At 42.2% G+C, this 17558-nt stretch overlaps 1 protein-coding gene across 4 annotated transcripts; it reads left to right on the forward strand.

The window, feature by feature from the left end:
• Positions 1–384: 384 nt before the first annotated feature.
• On the forward strand, positions 385–16127 carry LOC133883699 (TOM1-like protein 9). Of its 4 annotated transcripts, XR_009902943.1 has the most exons (12): positions 385–606; positions 1740–1818; positions 2747–2845; positions 2926–3039; positions 3290–3453; positions 3930–4011; positions 4263–4348; positions 5485–5664; positions 5820–6322; positions 10637–11062; positions 11156–15095; positions 15194–15334. XR_009902943.1 is itself a non-coding variant. In XM_062323113.1 (10 exons), the coding sequence occupies exons 1-10, from the start codon at positions 503–505 to the stop codon at positions 15820–15822; spliced, it is 2040 nt and encodes a 679-aa protein (XP_062179097.1). In that variant the 5' UTR covers positions 385–502; the 3' UTR covers positions 15823–16121. The 4 variants fall into 4 exon arrangements, 1 of the variants encoding a protein (XP_062179097.1); XR_009902942.1 differs by lacking the exons at positions 10637–11062; positions 11156–15095 and adding an exon at positions 16101–16127 and having other exon boundaries at positions 15194–15923; XR_009902941.1 differs by lacking the exons at positions 10637–11062; positions 11156–15095 and adding an exon at positions 15977–16121 and having other exon boundaries at positions 15194–15923.
• The last annotated feature ends 1431 nt before the right edge of the window (positions 16128–17558 follow it).

A 17558-nucleotide genomic window follows, 5' to 3' on the forward strand; every position in this document is an offset into this window, starting at 1 on the left:
GCCGGCCCGTCGTGCCGCGCGCTCGGCCCAGGCACGGCCCGTGGCGTCGTGCCGTGCCGGCCCAGCCCGTCGGTAATCGGGCCGTGCCTACAGTGCCGTGTCTCGGGCCGGTCCAGTAGGCACGATCCATTTAGACGTCTTTAGTTCTAGTGATCTCTAGTTTATTCATGAAAATGCTTTAGTGTATCCACCAGTGGCTCTAGAGTGCCAATGTCACAGTCACACCAAAAGACAGCGCACGTACACCGTGTCCCACACGGACACACAGCAAATTTCACGTGGCGAGCAGAGAACCGAACCCAAATTTGGAAGCTCGACGCCCCCTGTCTCTCTGAATCGTGGGCCCACACGGAAATCCGAACCGATTTCGACCCAAACGAATCGCGGAATTTTGTTTTCGTCCTCGCCCCTCCTTTCTCTGACCGGTCGGAAAGCCACCGCACAAACGCGAAGGAAGAAGAGGAACTCGCCGGCTAGGGTTTGCGCCGCCTCCGTCGCCGCGATGCCGCAGTCGGTGCTGGTGGAGCGCTCCACGAGTGAGTCTCTCATCGGGCCCGACTGGTCGCTCAACCTCGAGATTTGCGACATCCTCAACCACGACCCCTCGTGAGCCACTCTCCCTCCCCGCCCTGTACCTTGACGTTTCCTTTCCGTTGTTTACCGGCGGCAGTGAGGTGCCCGTGTTGAAGGACCGCGCGCGTGGTTGGGGCCCCGTGGGCGCCGTGAGTTCTGTAGGGTAGATGGCTGTGGTGATGCTTGCGGTAAAATTGGTTGGAAGGTTCAGGTGGAACTTTTGATGGTCAATCCTCGTTGCCCTGCCAAGAAAATAATGAATAAATAATGAAAGATTAGGTTTCACTTGGTAAAGAAATCGATTTTGATGGCTTGAAATGGAGCTTTTTTTAATTAAATCTGCAGTTTGAGGTCAGTTTAGTGTGACGGTTATGATCAAATGTGCAGTTTGATGCTTTAGGATATCTCAATCTTGCTCCTGGCAAAGCTGCGGCATGGTGCTGATCAGTCGCCGCATCTTGCACCCTGTCTGCTATTCCTGGCCACTCTATAGCATAGACAGTGTGATCAGCGCATCGTCAACCAATAGGGCAGGATTTTGGACATAATACGGAAAGAGTGAGGGGGAGGGGCAGCTTTCTGCCCATATACTAACCATCCTATCTAAGTTTGGGTTTCATATGTTGATTGATAAGGGAGTTTGTATCGTTCCTTAAACCTGACCGGTTTCTGAGTTAAATGGGAGTTACAAACCTGACATGTTTTGAATTGATAGGTCAAATGCTCATCTGAGCTCAATTGAATAATAATGACTTAAAAAGATGGCTGAATGATACGAAACAAAAGCATGAGTGTTAACAAGAAAACATAAACAATTTCAGTTGCCATGGAGCTTTTGTCATGTCTTATGTTGATAACTGGGAACACTGGTGAGGACTATGGTATGATTTTGAGGACGTGCTGTTAGTCTTTTTTCCTTAATGTAAAGAGCTGGATCTCTTGATCCATTGTTGAAACTTGAACTGTTAGTGTGTGCTTCATCAACTAAAAGTTAATGAGCAGATAGTGTTGGTTTCTCTGTTACAAAGTCAAAGAATTAGACAAATCATGTTTGTATTCTTTACATGGTGTGCCAGTTTTCTTAGCTATATTTTGTCCAAATGACATCTGCGAATATTTGGTATGCCACCTCTAGTATATTCTCTCACACATTCGCATTCACATAGGCAAGCCAAAGATGTAGTGAAGACCATCAAGAAGCGGATTGGGCACAAGAACTCAAAGGTCCAGCTTCTCGCATTAACGGTAAGTACCACTCTGCAATTTTCTTGATACCTGGTGTTTACATTTGATACCACTCAAAGGTCCATTTTGTCATGGACAGAGGAACCTTGTGATGATTATATGGTATTAAGTTCAAAATTGTGAACATGTTTAGCTTCTCTGTTGTGCACCCTATGTTCATGAATATGCATAATTGTATGGATCTTTCATCATTACTTGCCCATGAGTTGATCAATGGCTCAGTGGTTCCATAAAATTCCAGCTCTGGCCGTGATTTGAGTTTGTTTAATTGGCTTGAACTCAAATTGTGATATCAATTTTTTTTTTTATGAGCTGCAGATTGCTTTGTTGGACTGCTGATGGTAGTTATAATAGGACGATTGTGGAGAACTTACCATGTAACAACAATGAGTGGCAGTAAGCTATAGCTAGCAGACATTTAGGGGGGTTGCAGTCAGCATCTGCAACCTCCTGATTTGCTTCATTGAGGATGCTTCAGTAGCATTCTAATTAATGGAACCTTATAAATTAGGATGGAATCAGTATGGCGGTAAATGCCATGTTTGTTAGGATGGACGGCTGTTGGGGTGGTCTAATTAATGGAACCTTATAAATTATTTGCTTGACCAAGAAAATCCTACAGCATCATAAAAATGGATATGGCACTAAAAGAAAAATTCAAGGAGGAGAACTGGAGAACAGAATCAACAGATTGCCCTTGTGTCTACCTGTAGAACCTTATAATTCTTGCTGTTTTTTACTGCTTCATCTTATACCTTTTTTTATCTATCTGTCTGAGCATACTTTTATCGCCCTAAAATGAATAATTGCATTTTGTTGTTGTTCTGCAATTTAATTTGATGGCTTCGAGTTGTTCATATTTGAAAGTAGGCAACATACAACTAAGTAAGCCTGTACTGAACTGCTGCAGTTATTTCCTTTTTTTCAGTTGCTAGAGACCCTGATTAAAAATTGTGGGGATTTTGTTCATATGCATGTTGCTGAGAGGGATATACTTCATGAAATGGTGAAGATAGTTAAGAAAAAGGTCTGCCAACAGCCTAACACCTTTTAATATTCTTCCATATTAAAAATAAGATTTCATCTGTGATTTCTTTTGTTTTGTAGCCTGATTATCACGTAAAAGAGAAGATACTGATTCTTGTAGACACTTGGCAAGAAGCTTTTGGCGGTGCCCGTGCAAGATATCCACAGTATTATGCAGCATATCAAGAGCTGCTGGTATTGTCTCACTACTTATCAAATATACTTACGTTCAGCCAATCTTCCATCAATTTTACCATCTAATACTATTTTGTTGCAATAAGCACTGACAAACAATAATTTAAGTAGCAGAAAATAAGCGACATATGAATAAATGTAGCATATTTTCCTTAGTTTAGTTACTTCAAATTTCAGAAACATTAGTTTTCCTAGTATTGAACACCAAACTTTCATGAACTCACCATACTTTTGCTCATCGATATATCAGCGTGCTGGAGCTGTATTTGCTCAAAGGCCAGAGAGTTCTGTGCCAATCTATACTCCTCCACAGACACAACCTCTACGGAACTACCCACCTCCTGCTTTGCGTAATACTGATTATCGACAAGATGCACCCGCATCATCTTCATCACCAGAAGTGCCTACTTTGAGGTATTTTACTTTTCAAAACCTGCTTTACCATGTAGCCATGGAAAGTTGGAATTGATGTTGCTCATAACTAATGCAGAATATGGGCATTATCTTGTAGATTTTCTAATTAGGACAAAATGTGGATTCTTATACTGTACTTCCCATCTGATACTGTCATTCCCATTAAGATTGTTTTCTGAATGGTAAGACTCGCCTAAACAGAACCCTATGAGATTATGCATGAAATTTGGATGATGTTTGAGTCTGAGAACATCTAATGTGTTAATGCTTTCTTCTCTGGAGTTTGAATTTATTTCTTTTTACCTCGCAGCTCATCATTTCTGTGGATCTGTAGAACAAATACCTTTCATTTCCTTTCCAATTTAGTGATCAAAATTATGACATTGTTATGATTAGCAATGTCTTATTATTTTTTTCTGAAGAATGTCCTTTCCGAATGAAGTTTCAAAATCACATTATCTTTTTCTTTACACCAGCTTGACAGAAATTCAGAATGCATGTGGGGTCATGGATGTCCTTTCAGAGATGTTGAATGCTATTGATCCTGGTAACAGAGAGGTATTTCCTACCCTGTGCATACTTGCCCTCTGTAATTACATGCATTTAGGAAAATGATGAGATTACCAGTTTACCTGTAGAAAGTTAGTGTAAGGTAAGACCAATAAATCATCAACTTTGCCATCCATTTTCTTTTCGGAATTTCTTTTAATAAATATTGGGTATTTATATCGCAATGTTTCAGATTGTTCACTGAACTCTTAACATGGGATCCCTCAAATCAATATATCTAAACAGTAATGAACATGCAGAGTCTAAGGCAGGAGGTCATCGTGGACCTTGTGGACCAATGCCGTTCTTATAAGCAAAGAGTGGTGCAGCTTGCCAACTCAACATCGTAAGTTCCTGTGATATGTTTTTTTTGGACCAGGATATAAATTAAATAAAATTGGTTAGTCAGAAATTTATGGTATGAGTCTTTCCAACCTTTGATAGTCCACTAAACTACTATTGCTGCCATGTTCATTCTTGTTAAAACTGATAAATTGCCTGCATGGTACTGTCTGTCTATTCACGTGATACAATAGCCTAAGGCCCTGTTTGTTTGGGCTTCTACAAGCTATGGCTTCTCCAGAGCCTGCTTCTAGTACAAGCGCATTCAAACTTGCTTCTGGCTTCTTAGGCTTCTGTAATAGTAAAGACTGCTTTTGCTTTTCAGAAACCACAGCTAGGAGCCAGCAAAAGTAGGCTATTTGTTTGGATTTCTAGCTTTTGCTTCTCAGAAGCCAGCAGAAGCCCAAACAAACATGGCCTAAATCAACTTGGATTCACTCCCTAAGTACTTCCATGAACGGCTCCAATCCTAACTACTTCGTAAAATATATAGTTGTTCTCGGGCCAATGGGTGGAGTCCAGACAAGAGAGAGAGCACTACATGGGTGTCATAGCCAAAATCCCTAGGGGTGGGGAAGAACTGAAGGACACCAATTTTTATTGTAGTATGGAGAATTCTTGGTAGCATTGCTGAACCACTAATCCACAACTGTCTCTAGTCAAACACAACATAACACTAGTACAGAAACTTGTTCTGTCAAAATCCTGGGGGCTTAGGACGGGGACAAAGGGCAACTGTTTCCTACAGTAGTATGCAGAATTCTTGGTTGCACTAGTGAACTACCAATCTAGAATTTATCTCTAGTCAAAACACAATGGAATGAAAATACGGCAACTTGTTCTTCTAACTGAGGCAATACTTTGTTTACGTGATTGTCTAAAACATAAATATGATATCATGTAGTCTGTACTATATGAATCCATTCTATACGCGATTGCATATGATTTTTTTGGTGTATGTATTATTATCGGAAAATCTGCTAGAATACTTTACTCATCTGCAATGAAATATTATTTCCTTGAACTTGAATTCATGACATGACTTTCTAATTTTATGATCCATTGAATTCCTATGCTGTCCTTGTTTCCATATATGTATAGAATGGTATCTAATTCTTTCAATGTATTTAATGGCAACAGGGACGAGGAGCTGCTAAGCCAAGGCCTTTCATTGAATGATGATTTGCAGCGTGTTCTAGCAAAACATGATGCAATTGCTGCTGGGATAGCAGTTAGGGTAGAAAAACCAAAATCAGTCCAGGCTCATGAGGACAATTCTCCTCCAACAAAGCTCGAGGGGAAAAAAGAGGCAGATCAAAGGTCATCTTATCTCATTTTACTGATCCTTTTTTAACCAGCTCATGTTTCTCTAGAAGAAATGATACTTGAACTGATGAGGTTTAGGAACCCTTGATATGGTATTCAAGCTATTATGATTTGACTGACCTTTTCTATATACCTTGTGTACCTGTCAGGCCTTCTGAAGATGCCAGTAACATGACTCCATTTGAGCAGTTAGCACTTCCTGCGCCTCCATCATCCAGCAGTTCAAAATCTAGTGGAGGACCAGCTGTTAACCCTAATATTGACCTACTTAGTGGAGATGATTTCTTCAAACCAGAACCTGTTAATTCCCAAGCCCTTGTTCCTGTAGGCAATCCGCCTGCAGCTTCAGCTTCTTCATGCCATAATACTTTAGACCTTATGGACATGTTTGCAGAGAGCACTGTTAGCAGTAATAACAGCCAGAACCCTGCCATCTCTTCTGTGTTGAACACAAATCCTAACCCCTCCGCACCACAAGCCTATCCTTCTCCACAGCATCCTGTTCCACCACAACAGCCTTCTTCATGTTCTAATGGGTTAAATTCGAGTGCAATGACACAATATGATCAACGCTCTGGCTTAAACTCGGCATGTTCATGGAATGGTCAGTTTGCTCATGGAATGGTTCCACCACAGCAGACACCAAACTATGGTACTAACACTATCCTTTATAATCTGATCTTCTAATGTTTTATTTTAGTAGTATTATTGTTAGTTTTACACGTTGGTTCCTAATGTTAGGAATAGCAACTTGTATTCCGTAGAGGCCATAGGCCAATATATACATTTACAAGTGGCAATATGCAAAGAACCCCTTATAACACGGGAATATTACATAGCAGACAAAATATATCTAACTATTTGAATGCCTGTGCGTTGCAACAGGAGCCAAAATTGCATGAGATTATATTGTTGCCTGGGTGAAACACGTGTAAAACAACTAACCCTGGAACAACCTCACACAACTGCACATACAGCACAACACTAATCTGAGTCTAAACATCTAAATATCTGGAACTCTAAAGAGATAGAACACTTTGTGCTTAAATACCTGGAACTCTGCATGAGGATTTAAGCTGTAGTGTGGGCACCCATTCTAAAATGATAAAGAAAATATGAAGGGATAAAAATATAATTAAATAGGAAATGCAGTAGATTACTTAAAATCGTAGCTTATCAGAAATGAAGCAAGTGCACAGAAGCAACATATCCAGATCAATCAGGAAAAAGAATTTAACATGCCCAAAGATATATGCTAGACTTTTGAAAAATGCTATGCATTAGAGATGGACAGGATTGCATAGTGACCAAGATCCTTTTCCATTCGATGGTCTGTATGTAGATAGCAAATACAATTCTGGGGACTACAATGCAACTTGCCAACAAAAAATATACATTCGAAAATTGCATATTTAGTTTCATTCAGCATTGTATCCATGGATGCTCTGCTCCCGTCCCATTCTCCACCGGCCATGCATACACCCGCATCCTTGCCGCCATGATGGATGATAAACAAACCTCAATTCCAGACAGCAACTACAACTCTACAAAACATTGATAGGTGAAAAAGGCAAGACTGGATTAGCCGTATATTGCTCTTTTTTTTATTCATTATGCAATCTTGCGATGCTTGTCATAAAACTCACCTTCACTCTCAAGCGCATCCAGCTCGGTAATACCACCTCTGTTCTAAATTATTTTTCCTTTTTGCTTCAAAGTGCTCTAGATTCCAAGAAGAAACATAGCTATAAACCCCTACCTCATTTAGTGCTTAATACATTTTCCAATACTCGACTCTCTCTCTCTCTCTCTTGTTCATTGGTCACCATGAGTTGTTTAGGAGACAAATTAACTTAATGAGCTAGGGACAAATGCTACTTTTCTTAATACCCGTGCACAATGCTAAAATGATGAATAAAAAGGAACAGAGTATAAGACACCCCTTCTTTCCATACCGTATGAAATTTCTCATCGTGCAGAGTCCTTGCAAATACATCCAAGGTGCCACGCCTCATTCTTTGCCTGCAAAATTACACCACGAGATGGCGAGGAAAAAGTTCAGTCAATCATATCCATACTTCCCATGTTCTGAAGAGTGCAAAGCTAGATTTGGTGTGATTGGAGGGAGCTCCTCTGCTGAAAATGTTAGATTGCTTATAAATGAGGGCCAATATCGATTATAACAAACAAAAAAATCCAAACCCATGAAAGGTATGCATAAATGTAAAAAAACATGAAAAATGCACAGCCATTTGTAAGGGCATGTTATATATATCTTTGGAAAATATGAAATTGAAACCCCCAGTGGGCTCCTTGGAAAAGAAATGGTTGAAATTTTCTCCACCAATCAATTTATCATCAAATGTAGTCTATTACCGTATATGAAATTAACTGCAGCATGACCTCCCAACTATATACATAATCGGCGAATGACATCCAATAAACAAAAACAAAGTCGCAAAACCACAAGACCAGCCTGGCAGATCTAGATTCCATGCTAAAGAAAAAAAAAATCAATCAGTGCAGTTTCCGGAACTAAAATGTGACCATATGCAAGGCAATATAAATAACTATGACCGCATTCATTTATCCAAGTGGGCCAAAATACTGAGAACAGTTGTGTGACAATTTTTACGAACTGAATATCAACATCGAGAGAGCAATGCAGATAATTGGAAAGAATTTCATTGGGGAATAATATGATGCAGTAACAATGATGTCTAGGATTGGATAGATACATACCTTATCATGGTTCAGAGGAAAACCAACTTACAGAGACAATATATAAGTGACAAATATAGGACTCCACTTCTTCTCCTCTTCACAATGATTGTTCTGTGCCTCCACCGGCATGAGTTCAATGGTTAATGGTTAACTACAAAATAGCTTCGGTCCAATTGGTCAGAAAAACATAAGCACAACCGGTATGCCTGAAAAGTTCAGAAGTGCAAAATTGGAGACCTATTAGTGCAAGATAAAATCAAGAGCACAACGAAAATTTTGAGTACACTACACTAACCTGGTTTATTAGAGGTGCGCTGTGCTGTCTGTATGGTTGCACCCCTCACTACCTTGGCTCTAGGTAGCACAGTCCTCATTAAGCTGAAAAAGGGATGCTGAGGCAGTGCGCGCTACTATGGCCTTGTCAAAAGAGAAACGCAGGAACAATATATAAGGTAGGCCTTTGTCCAAAGGATGTTTAAGTGATTCCATGTTATTTTTATCTTCCAATGCTAAGGCACAAAACAAAACAGAGAAACATCCATTTATAAACAGGGCAGTCAAATGTATGGTCTATCAGATGAAAACATAAGCGCACCTATATCTTACAGCTCCATCATATTGTGCTAGTACAATAAGCAAAAGCATAAAGAGCAATAATAATAGCTCTTACCAATAATAATTTTCAAGAGTCAATTTCAGAGAACTACAATTTCAAATAGGCGTTGAAATTATCTCAAAATCTGTCATATATACAAGGATGTACATGAAATGACAAATCAATTAATTAGATGCTTTGGTTAGTACTTGGTTCAGCCTTGTAGAGACCACTCATATAATCTTTCAATAACAGTTACATATATGAAGATACAAAATTTGATATCAAATGACACATGAAAGCAAAGGCATATTGTTCACAACAGATGAAACATTCAGTCCTAGATTAGTCTAGCATATTCTTTAAAAATACATGAATTTTACATTACTACTGGATTTACACTCACAAAAGCCAGCAAAATCTCAGTGGATGAATCAGATCACCTCTTATGCGGTTAGTGATGGTGTGAATGGCAGCAAAATTGTGATCTCACAGCCCTCTCTGCTGTAGTAAGGTCCGGCGAGAGGAAAGCAGTGATGGCTTTCCATCTAATGATGCGAGCACAAGAAGGCAATCAATTAAATCTGACCTTTTACCCTCAAAATATGAACGCTCTGCAGCAAGATTGAAATGTTTTCAGAATTGTACTTTATAGCCAGGGGCTGCGACAACTCAGAAAAATAAGAACGATCTGCAAACTTTAACTACAAACACTCAAGAAGCAGGACAACAGAAAAAGGAAAAAGAAATAGAAGATTCTCATCATGTTATTTCTGAAACTTTGGACCAACTATATCGGATACTGTTTAACTTAATTAATTGGAAACTAACTGGATGCAGTTGTAGATTTGTGGCTTTCAAATATTAGTCTTACAAAATAAATCAAGTCACAGATGTGTGTGGTTATGGAAAGCGAGAGAAAGATTGGTTCTTACTGCAACACAAGACAACCTCTTTTTCCTCCTCGCACTGCAGTTCAGCAACAACTCGTAACAGAGAAAAATGATTATAGCTGAGTCTCACTGCATGTTTGAGGGCATCAGTATTGGTACATATGAAATGCATTGGTTTTGTAAAAAGGAATTGCAAAGAGATATCCAAAGAAGCTAAAAGAGGAAATATATTATCGCCACCTCAAAAGACTGGTATTGTAATGATAAAAATGATATGTTTCAGCAAGGGCATATTACAGACATGTACACATATTTTAGACAGGTAGGGCATGCTATAGGCGAACTAACAAAATCGGTCTCATGTCAATTGGACCTCTAATTCGTCTTAACCAAGATCGGTTGGCAGAAAACTCACCTTGCTGCTGATGAATCGGATCTCCTAACACTGCTCACTCCTCCACAAGATGAACTGCACATCATTACAGTCTGCCATGAGAAAACTGAACTGCAAGCGGAGGAGCATGTGATATCTTTATGATAAACTAATCTCTCCATGCAGAAGAGGAGGTAGCCTGGATTGGATCATCCTGTGTAACATTACTAAAAATCAGCCTCACTGTCGAAGTGATGGCACATGGCGTGTCAATTTGTTAGAATAGTAGTATTCTTTTGTTCACAACATAGTGAGAAATGACAAGCTGCTGCTATACTGTGAGGCACCAGAGTCACCAAATCTGAGTTTCTTCTACCATAGGATTCTGAAGCTATGAGCCCTTCACAAGAACACGCCCCTCGCTGCTTCCTGAACCAGATCGACTTTCAACTTGCTGCTCCACTTGCTCAGCTGGTTCACTGGAGTTAGGCAATGTGAGCTTCTGCCTCATGTAAAGGAAGGCCAGAGCAGCAGGAACAATAATGGCAGCAAGAGCAGCACCAATTGCAGCAGGATTTGAGATTTTGTCCAAGTAACCTGGCCACATATTCGATCCCAATTTCAGACCATGATGCGCTTCTTGATCCTACTTGCCATAAGAACGATAACCCTCGGACTCATCAGTCTGAACATTTTGCTGCAAGGAAGAGTCGTCCATGTCCTCTAAATGTTCTGGCTCTGGTGCAGATTGAGAAGGGGTGTCCAAATTCTGACTAAGTGATGCCATCTCTTCTCCACTGCTGCCTGGTACTTCTTCTGACATCTCAGCGTCAACTTCCTCCTCTACTTCTGCATCAACATCATACTCAGTTGCCTCCTCTATGACATTTGGTATTGCAGATATGGCTTCCTCATCCATTTTAGCATCATCAATGGGTTCTTCTCCGACTGCAGTATCACCAAAGTTGCCATTTCTTCTACATCAGACTCTGCAATCACATTAGTATCACTATCTGAAACAACCACCTAAATCTCAAACCCTTGCTCCAAGACACTGGCACTGATGGGTTCTTGTTCGCTTGGCATTGGCCTTGTCTGAGCAGTACTGTAGTAGAAACCAACAACATGGTCTGCATCTACAGCCCAGGTGTCGGTACGCGAGTTCGTGGTGTAGTCGTCGTAGGCTCCTTTGGCTCCGGTGGTGCCAGCACCCGATCCAGTGGAGAAATCAATGTGAGCTGCGGCGATAGGACACAAGTGACGGTCGGAGCAGCTGGCTCAGCTCTGGCCTTAGACGTGGCATCCAGAGCCAACGACTCCTCTGGGACGTCATTTGGCACTGACGTGGGCAGTTGTTCCTGCTCTTCCTTGATTAGCTCATCCTCCTCTGTGGTGGTGACGGTGCCGGATTCCTCGCTGCTCTCGGAGGCGAAGCCATCCTCACGCCGCCTCACGCTGGTGTGTCGGTACTGCTCGACGCGAGGGTTGAGCCTGTAGCGTAGGAACCGATGCCTCGGCAAGAGATAGTTCGTCTTGGGGTCGTATGGAGTTGTCATGTCCGTCGAGGCACCGGCCCTGTGGTGGTGGTGGTGGATATCACACACGAGATTCTCCACCCTCTCCTCCGCCTCGCCACTCAAAGAGTGCCAGGCGCCATGCGAGATCGAGGGAGTAGGAGCCCGTCGAGCGAGAGCCGCACACGTTGTGGCGCGCTCAGAGTCTCCTCGGGCGACAGCAGCGGTGCACCCCTTGGCTTGCTGGGCGCGAACTCGCCTGGGGACGAGGGGACGGGATGGTGGTGGTGCTGCTGCTACGACAGGTCGTCGTTGTGCTCCCCAAGGACTTTCTTCCTCGGCGAGGCGAACACTGCGACGGCCATGGAGGTAGCCGAGATGGTTGGCGCCATAAAACTCTTCACAATGCCGCCGTCTCCACCAATGGATCAGGCCTTGGGCTGGGGGATAGGGACCTTGCCACCGCCGTTGACATCGCGAGAAGCCCTTCTCACGACACAGAATCGTTCGGCGGAGCGGCACGACAGCATTTGATTTGTGAACAAAATGTGATTCTAGAATTAGGGGCGAAGATTTGGGGGAAGTGGAGGGAGTGGATTTGTTTCCCGATGGAGGCAGCGGAGCTAGCGTCGTGTGTGTGAGGGGTAGGGTTTGTATACGGGGATGGAGCATGGGCTAGGTGCCGAGCGCAAGGGCCTATGTGTCGGCTCGGGCGGGATGGGGAGGGAGCGGAACAAGAGAGACAAAACAACGCTAACGATACATGGATTAGAGATTTTTTAAGTAGGAGAGATAACACCCCCCTCAAACTCATGGGGATCAACCATACTGAGTATGGAAAGATAGAACCTGTGGAGCTGTACTTTGTGCTTTTGTGAAGAAATCAACCAACTAAAGCTTAGAAGGAACATACTGAAAAGCAATAACCTCATCATGTACATGTGTCCGTGTGTAAGAAGCATCAACACTATATGTTTGGTGAGCTCATACTTCACCGGATCTGGAGCAATACTGATAGCACATGTATTGTTGGAGTAAAGAGGAGTAGGTGCAGGAGACTAAACGCCAAAATCCTGAAGTGACCACCGTAATCAACTGAGCTGCACTGTCTATCTCATGCCTCGCAACTCAGCCTCTGTGCTGTAACGAGAAACAATTATATGCTTTTTAGTCTTTCAAGCAATAAAAGAACCACTAAGGAAAACACAGTAGGTAGAAAGAGGCCGACGATCAGAATGATCAATAGCCCAAGTAGCATCAGAATAAGCACGAAGCTGCAAAGAGCTGGAACGTGAAAAGAGACAACGAGGGATGGTCCCACGAATATAGCGCAAAACATGCAGAAGATGATTATAGTGAAGCTGAGTGGGAGTAGAAACGCACTACTGAGAAATGTCAGGACAAGTGATATCAAGGTAAACAAGACTTCCAACAAGATGAAAGTAGCTGGTGGGATCTGTAAGAAGTTCACTATCAATGGATCGAAGATGAAGGTTAACCTCTATGGAAGTCTTAATAGTGTGCTCATCAATGAGAGAAGCATGATCAAGAAGATCCTAAATATACTTCTCTTTGGACAGAAAGAAACCCTAGAATATAGAAGGAATCTCAATTCCAAGAAAATAACGAAGAGGACCCAGATTGAATGTAAGAAACTGCTCATTGAGACGAGTCTTGACAAAGACAATATACTCAGAATCATCTCCTGTAATGATTATGTTATCAACATACAAAAGAAGAATCCGACCACGAGACGGAGTGTGAACAAAGAGCGGAGGATCATGAGCACTAGCAGAAAAACCAGTAGTAATGATCACAGAAGAAAAAAGCTCAAACTAAACTCGAGAGGCTTATTTAAGGCCATAGAGAGTGCCGGAGATGACGAACCATACCCTCAAGTATAGAATGCCCTGATTGGGTGCATGTAGACCTCACGTAGCTCACCGTTAAGAAAAAAAATTATTGTTATCAAGTTGGGAGATAGACCACTGACGCACAGAGGCAATAGAAAGAAGAGTGTGAACTCTAGTCGTGTGGGCCACGGGTGCAAAAGTCTCATCATAGTCACAACCATGCTCCAACTGGAAACCACGGGCAACAAGATGAGTTTTGTAGCGCTAAAGAAACTATCAGAGCGGGTCTTAACCTTATAGACCCACTTGCACATGATAGGACGAACATGTGGGAGAAGAGGGACTAGATCCCGTGTGCTTGTGTGCTCAAATGCAGCAAGCTCCTTTGCCATTGCATGCTGCTAGTCCTGATGAACAACAACATCATGATAAGAAGACAGCCCGGTAGGAATAGTACCAGTAAAGCCAAAACGATGAGGAGGTCGAATCGAATTGCGATCACGAAGGGAATAACGAGGACAAGATGGAGTAACTGAATCGTCGGAAGGAGACATATCATTAGAAAGTGGCGTAGCAGGACGTGAGACAGTATGAGAATGACGAGTGCAGTGAAAAGGAAAATGCTCAATAATGCCAGAAGGAGGAGGATCTTATGAGTTGGGGGCCAAAGACGTGGGAGGCACTGTAGAAGGTACAACAGGAGAGGACGTCAACAGTGCCCGAGGAAAAGAAGAAGAAATGGTGATGGGTGTGGTAGGAAAAGTGTGAAAAGACAATGGCTCGGCTAAGGAAGCTGAAGAAGTGGAAGGAGAGGTATGAGGATAGAAGAGACGAGACTCATCAAAAGTAACTTCCCAAGAAATATGCATTCGGCGAGCAGTAAGGTCCTAACACCGATAACCCTTATGCTCAGCACTGTAACCATGAAAAACACATTGAACAAATTGAGTGGTTAGTTTGGTTCATTCACGAGGGGTGAGAAGAACTTATAAACATAGCCAAAAAGGCGAAGACAAGAGTAGTCAGGAAGGCGTCCATATAGACGCTCAAAAGGAATCTTACCTTTGAGAGTAGAAGAGGGTTGGATGTTGATTAAGTAGGTAGCAGTGGAGACCGCCTCAACCAAAAAATGAGGTGGGACAGAAGAGGCAATCATAAGTGTGCGAGTTGTCTCAAGGAGATGACGGTCCTTGCCAACGTCATTCTGAGCATAAGCACCAGGACAGGAGAACCGAGATAACATACCCTATTCAGCAAGAAAAGTGCAAAGGTGCCCAGAAAGAAATTCGCCAGTAGAATCAGCTCAGAAAACACGAATGAGAGTGTCAAACTAAGTGTGAATCATAGTAGCAAAGTGCATATATATAGAAAACACTAGAAACCACTTATGTTAGATAATTTCGAAATGATATCTACTGTCTATTTATTTTCAAAAAGAACACTCGAGTATACTAAAGATTCACATTAAACACGGTGAGTCTTTGTTTGTTTGTGAATTACTTTTTGTGCCTTTTCATTTGTTTACCTTGTAGAAGTGGTTGTACTCAGCATTGGAAATTTGTCCTTGACAGGTCAAGATGATCAAAGCAACGACCTCCCGCCACCACCCTGGGAATCTCAGCCTGCAGAAAGTGATCAATTCCAAGCTGGCTATCCTGGTGCGCTGTCAGTGCCGTCAGGACAACTAGGAGTTAGTCAACCCCAACCAGTTCAAGTCAGCCATCCTGGGCAACTAGTTGTGCCGTCACAACCAATGCCAACTGGACAATTAGGAGGAATGCAGTTTCAGCCCGGAGTTGGGCCTCAACAACTGCATTCTATGCAAAATACGCAGTATGGAGGAATGTACTCTCCACTGCAAGGCAACCAACCAGCAGGCATGTATCCCCAGCAGATGCCTGGAGATTTCTACCAGCAACAGATGTATGGTGGCCAGATGGCTGGTTATGGCTATAGTCAGCAGCCTGGAGGCTACTATGTTCCCAACACTGGATATGCGTATGGCAGTGCAAATGAGCTTTCTCAGAGGATGAATGGGCTCTCGGTGCAAGACAACAGTTTGTATGGCACACCTGCATCCTCTTCCCTCCAGCAGCATAATAGGCCAAGCAGACCTGAAGATTCGCTCTTTAGTGATCTTGTCAGCATCGCCAAAACAAAGCCTAGCAAAACTGCATCGAATAATGCTGGAAACTTGTAATGATGACTGCATTCTTATTATCGCTTCTGGCCTTGGAGATAGCTTTTGCTCATAGTATATAAGTTCTTGGAAAAGAATTTTTCCCTTTTGGAAAGTAGCAGGTGAGAGTATATAAGTTCTTGGAAAAGAATTTTTCCCTTTTGGAAAGTAGCAGGTGAGAGTTATAGATTCTGAAGCTCATAGTGTGGTTCGGCATAATTTTATTTTGTTTACATTCCGAGCAATTATAATTTATTTACTAGTATTCTGGATTTTTTTCTTGTACATATGATATCCAGCAAGAGAAAAAAGTTTGGTTACTGAAAGGTGCCTCAGCAGCCGTATCTTATGGGGATTCTCAGAGACAACTTCTGAATGTTAACTATGCGTTTCTGTTATGAATCTTCTTTCAGGCTTGGTTGTTGCATCTGCTGAATTATTGCTTAGGTGTGTTTTGAGCAGCTTGCCTAGAATTTTTTTTTCCGGTGAAGAGTAAACACCCCTGCAGTTTGATATTTTAATTTTCGATCTTGGGCAGATTGTATGCCATCGAGGTGGGAAAACAGAAGAGTGAAGTTGCAGTAATTTTTGGAGATGTCAGCTCTTTCTAGTGTTGTATCATGAAGAATTGTATGCGATGAGATGGGGCCCTGGTTTTTTCCCTTTAAAGCATAGTTTCTGAATAAGGCAATATTATCAATTTCTCCTCTAAATGGAGAGGCATTAATATTTTTGCATCCTACGCCACCTTTCTCTCTACACGGGTAATTGCGGAAATTCTTTGATATTTTGTAGCAGCTCGAGCTGCTCTCCTTGCTTCTCCCTCTTGTAGCCAGGCTCATGTAAATAGGCTTCGTAGCTCTAAAAATAACACGAGGATTCTAATATCGAAAGTTCAGTTTTCGTGTAATACTGACTTGTATTTTATGTATGGGGCAGTGAATGCTATGATCCAAACTGTATGGAGCAGTGAATGCTGCTTAGCTCCCTCAGTCGATCACAGAAGTGATAATCTTATTCAGTAGTTGATTGTATGTTTATGATTACGAAAATGCAACAAATATTTGCTACTTTAAATAGATTTATAGTTGTTGTAAAAAGTTTGTCCCTAAACGTTCCTATTTCATCACAATAAGCAAAATCAAAATTGTGCGAGTTCATGAAGCTCCCTCACAATGGAGAATGTTGACTTGTCAATATTGAACTGCTCAAAGATGACTAGAGATAGGCGAAGGCATGCATGTCGAACAAAAATCCACCATGTCTATCTCCCTTTCACTAGTTCAGTTGCCAGTTGGGAGACAATGCGAGATCAGAGAAAGGCGAACGACAAGAGTCCACGCATGCAAATGGTGTTCCCAAGGGGGCCTTCTCGACTGCTCAGGTGAACAGTAGACAGAGAGAGAAATCCAGGCTTGGAGAGTAAAGTGCAGCTGACTAAATCGAGCTAGTAGGGGAAGTCGTTTCGATGCTGGGCTCTCGGCAAGTTCGAGTGCTCGGGTTGCTTTGCGGTTGGTGAGATGGCGGAAGAAAGCAGGACCACTGTTTTGGCGGCGGAGGATGGAACTTGAAGAGGAGGAAGAGGTGATCGAGGTGGACAATACATCGAGGAAGCCGAGGAGGAGGTACAATCGCCGTGGACTGTCTTAGCGCGCTTCTACTGCCAGATGATTTTCCCGTCCGCTTTTTCAGTGAAATTGGGGAACACTCAAGGAGGATGTGGTAATGGCCATGAAGAACTTTTAAAAAAACTGATG

This window comes from Phragmites australis, chromosome 10 (genome assembly GCF_958298935.1).
Source record: "Phragmites australis chromosome 10, lpPhrAust1.1, whole genome shotgun sequence".
Lineage (NCBI taxonomy): Eukaryota > Viridiplantae > Streptophyta > Magnoliopsida > Poales > Poaceae > Phragmites > Phragmites australis.